Raw genomic sequence first — 4,311 nt, 5'->3', positions numbered from 1 at the left:
AATATTGTAACTTCTCCCTACTATTCTTTATTCCTGCAGCATCCCACGATATTATTTGTAATTCATTGCTAAAAGAATGGTTGCTGTGGAAGATTATTATTTGATCTGCTCGATAGGACACCAGGGAACCAGTTCCATTGTAGGCTTTCCTTTTTGGAGTTCCTTTGAGAGGAAAGAGGGATAGAGTATTTAAATTTCACTTGTCTACAATTTTTTCTAATACAGATTTTTAATTCCTCTGTCTCATATGGGCGATCTCTACTGCCTGAATCCACATGAGTTAACAAAGGCTTGTTATCGAGGACTCTATTTCGGGGTTTCCCTAAAAAAGGAATGACATCAAGCCCCCTACTTTGTAGGCCTTCTGACCATTGTAATATAAGATTTGCGATAATTTTGGAATTAAACCGTACCCCCGTTTTATAGCCAACTTCTGTTTTGAAGATGGACACTAAACTTATATCACTACTTTGAATAAGTTTCAAACTTTCAATCTCCAAAAGACATTTGAGAAGCGAAGACCTATTTATTATTAGATTCCTTAGACAAATGTTGGCCCTTCCGCCTAGCACCCAGTTAATCCCCTTGCGGCTAGACTTAGCTATCGCCCCGATCGAAGATGAGGCTGCTCTGCGGCCTCTAACCTTTTGGCGTAGGCTCTGGGTCAAGCAGAAACCAAGGAGCTGCTAGTTTATCCAGGGGTACTAAAAGAAGTTCCTTGATTTGTGCATGTAAGGCATGTATGTGCAAGGATAGGCAAACCAACCTCCTGGAGTAATCCTGAAAAAAACAGTTCCTTGATTTCTTGAGCAGAACTAGTGAGAATCCATCGATCTCAAAAGCTTGAGACCATCCAGGTAAATCCGAAATTAGGGGCTCTAACCACACAGTTCCTCATTGTTAAGGAGGACTACATATTAGAACCCTTTCTGGATGACATCCTACCCTTCACAGCAAGAAAATTATATGTTCAGTTCAGACATAGCACTTGACCCCTCGGGCCTTCACTTCTAAATGGGCTGGACAGCCCCTACGTGGGTGTCCTGCTTGTGATAACAGGAGGAGACTGAAGTGCATGTTCTATTCTTTTGTCCCGGGTATCAAACAGCAAGGCGGTGTTGGTTTATACAACTGTGTCGGAATCTCGGGTTTGTGCAATGTTTGGCGTCATTCAGAGTTCTGAAGTACGACACCTCCAAGCCCATTGTCTTCTCTGTCTCTCGATTTCTAGATTCAATGTGGTGGAGGAGATGGGCTTTTTTAGAAAAGGAACAACAAATAAAAATTGTTAGCCAGACTCCAGTATTAACACAAGTGTCCAATGCTTAACTATAGTATTGCCTATAAATGGGAAACAGCTTTTAAAGTTTTTATGTGGAATATAGGGGCATATTATCAAGGGGGTTTATCTCCGCTTTTTTGGCTTTAAAAGCCAAGAAAGCGGAGATAAAATTATCTCCCTATTACCAAGCTGTCGCTAACACCAGTTAGTGACAGCTAAAAGGAGATAGCGACCATCTTGGGCCCCGCTTTGCATGTCAGTGATATTTATCACTAATTACATGCAAAGTGGGCGTGCCAAGATGTTAGAGACTGAAAACAGTCCCTAACATCGCTATCTCCTATTACCAACTTTTGGAGATATTCGCGCTGTGCGCGAATATCTCCAAAAGCTAACACCTGCCCTGAGCAGTTCTTAGCCATGTTATCCAATGGGAGGTGGATAACATGGCTAAGAGCATTTGCTCGATAATGCATGAATATCGCTGACTTTTCAGCGATATTCATGCATTGCGGCCGTTTTTTATCGCATTTGCGATAAACCTTGCTAATAGCAAGGTTTATCTGCGATAAAAATCGCCGATGTGCGGCGATAATTTTTGTCTCTAAACAAGTTAGAGACAAAAAGTATCGCTAGTTGTTGGTAATATGCCCCATAGTTTTTTAATCGAAATTTGTAGTTTTAACTATTTATTGTATTACCGCTGTTCTGTCGTACGCATTGGGTTTATTTATTTACACTAAATGAACTGATCTGCTACCTGGTATTTTTGCCCATGTTCTGTGTTGTTTCCTTCCTTTCGCCATCTTAGCACTGTCCCCTATTAGTGGAAAAGTTTTGTTGTCATGTGCAGGCAAATCATCTTTGATGGAATAGGTCTCATTTGCACTGTCCGGTATGTTTTAAATTTATAATGCTAGCTCCTTTTATTTTTGTATACTTTTATGGTCCTAGTGACCGAATTAAAGGTTTTTGAACTGAACTGATATGCACAGTTTGCACATGGTTTTGTATTTTGTGTATGGTAATAATTTTAACAAGTTTATCTAATTACACAATAGATGATTCATTAATTAATTTACTACAGGGTGGAACTGGCCCAATGATTGACAGCATGCTAGTTTTGTACCCGCCATGAGGCTATGCCTCATTGATGAACACTTTGTGAGCTGTGTAATGCAATCACTGAATCCATAATTTACTGTCACACTATTATCGTTAGGATATCACTTTTTTAATGAAGGCACCTTTGAACTGTGCTGCAAGGGTGCCTGTGTTGCCGGGATGAATTTTTCTGTGCAGGATGGGAAACCTTTTTCTCCACAGAAACAATCAGAAGGGGATATTTCCTCTTTCTATGTGTGCTGCATAGAAAAAGGAAAAACATGAAGAAATAAAGATATTTCTCCTCATTGTGCCTCCCTTATGCCTCGACAGGGGAGGCATATGTTTTTGGCGCTGTCTAAGATTTACGATTTCTCATAAACCTAGGGCAGTGTTAAAAACGCCATATTTACGAGGCAGCATTAAGCCAAAAAAAATGACTCAGTGCTGCCACGTAAATATTGAGCAGGCTGCTGCGGCATGGAACGAAACAAAAAGTGACGTTTCAGGAGGACAAGAGGCCTCATAAATGAGGCCCACAGTTTCCATGGTCCTCAACTGGTAGTAAAAGACATCACTTCCTAAACTGGCAGTAAATTATATCACTTAGCTTGTGTTCCGCAAAGTGCTTTCCTCAAAGCCCCTATGACCTCTTTGTTTCTCAAACTGTAGATGAAAGGGTTCAACATCGGAGTCACTGCAATGTACATCAAACTTAAGAAGCGATCTACAAGAACAGATGTAGATGAAGGAGGCCGTACGTAAACCGAAACTGTTGACCCATAGAAGAGTGTGACAACAGCAATGTGTGAAGAACAGGTGGAAAAAGTCTTCAGCTTGGCAACAGCAGTTGGCATTTTCATTATGGTGCTGATTATGTGCCCATAGGAGATGGCAACACAGAGGAATGGTATGCAGAGAATGAAGCCTGCCTCTACCATTACGATGAGTGTAAGAGTCCTGAGGTCTGAGCAGGAGAGCTTGAAGAGAGGTGCAACTTCACAGTAGAAGTGGTAGATCTTGTTGGACCCACAGTATGTTAGTTTGGAAGTCCGCAGTGTGTACTGTAATGAATGCAAACACACAATCACCAATGATCCGGATACCAGGAGCAATAACAGCTTTTTATTCATCATCATGGTGTAATGGAGAGGCCGGCAGATTGCCACATACCTATCATAAGCCATCAGTGCCAGGAGGAAGCTGTCCATGTTACCGATGGAGTGGAAGAAGAACATCTGGGTAAAACAGCCCGCGAAGGAGATTGTCTTAGCTTCAAGAAGGAGGTTGATTAAAAGTTGTGGGATGGTAGTAGAGGTGAAACCTATATCTACCACTGACAAGCAACTGAAAAGATAGTACATGGGAGTGTGAAGACGAGAGTCCTTAATAATCAATGTGATGATAATAATGTTTCCAAAAAGTGTGAGGATGTACATCATGAGAAAAAGGACAAAGAGGAATTTCTGATACTCACCAAGGTCAGAAAATCCAAAAAGGATGAATTCATTCAAAGTAGTTTGATTGCCTTTATTCATATCCACCTTTGATATATCCTGAATAAATAAAAAATGGCAGAAACCATTACCAATCTAAACAATAAAGCTGTGTGTGTAGCATATGACAACAATATAGTAGGTGACTGTATACAGTGATACCAACACAATTACTAATCATCACACACCTACAGGTGTGACACTTCAAACTAGTTCAGGCCCTCAAAGCTATGACAATGGCTTAGGCAGCAGGTAAGAGTACTTGTTAATATATATTGAATTATTAACTGTTGTTTTGGTCATCTTTAAATTCTCCAGTTAGCGCAACCTTGTGGCAGACCGTCACAAGCTCCAGTGTTGACAAATAAGTGTTGGCGCCATGCCCCGGAAACCACTGGTTCAAATTATGCAGTGCGTTTGGAAGAAAAG

General features: G+C 40.8%; 1 protein-coding gene across 1 annotated transcript; it reads right to left on the bottom strand.

Moving 5' to 3' along the window:
* Positions 1 to 2,988: 2,988 nt before the first annotated feature.
* Positions 2,989 to 3,924, bottom strand: LOC147684500 (olfactory receptor 1f45-like). The gene has a single exon (XM_086939663.1). The coding sequence runs from the start codon at positions 3,922 to 3,924 to the stop codon at positions 2,989 to 2,991; it is 936 nt and encodes a 311-aa protein (XP_086795789.1).
* Positions 3,925 to 4,311: the final 387 nt, after the last annotated feature.

This window comes from Lissotriton vulgaris, chromosome 10 (assembly GCF_964263255.1).
Source record: "Lissotriton vulgaris chromosome 10, aLisVul1.2, whole genome shotgun sequence".
NCBI classification, from domain to species: Eukaryota; Metazoa; Chordata; class Amphibia; order Caudata; family Salamandridae; genus Lissotriton; species Lissotriton vulgaris.
This window is presented reverse-complemented; position numbering and strand designations above follow the sequence as displayed.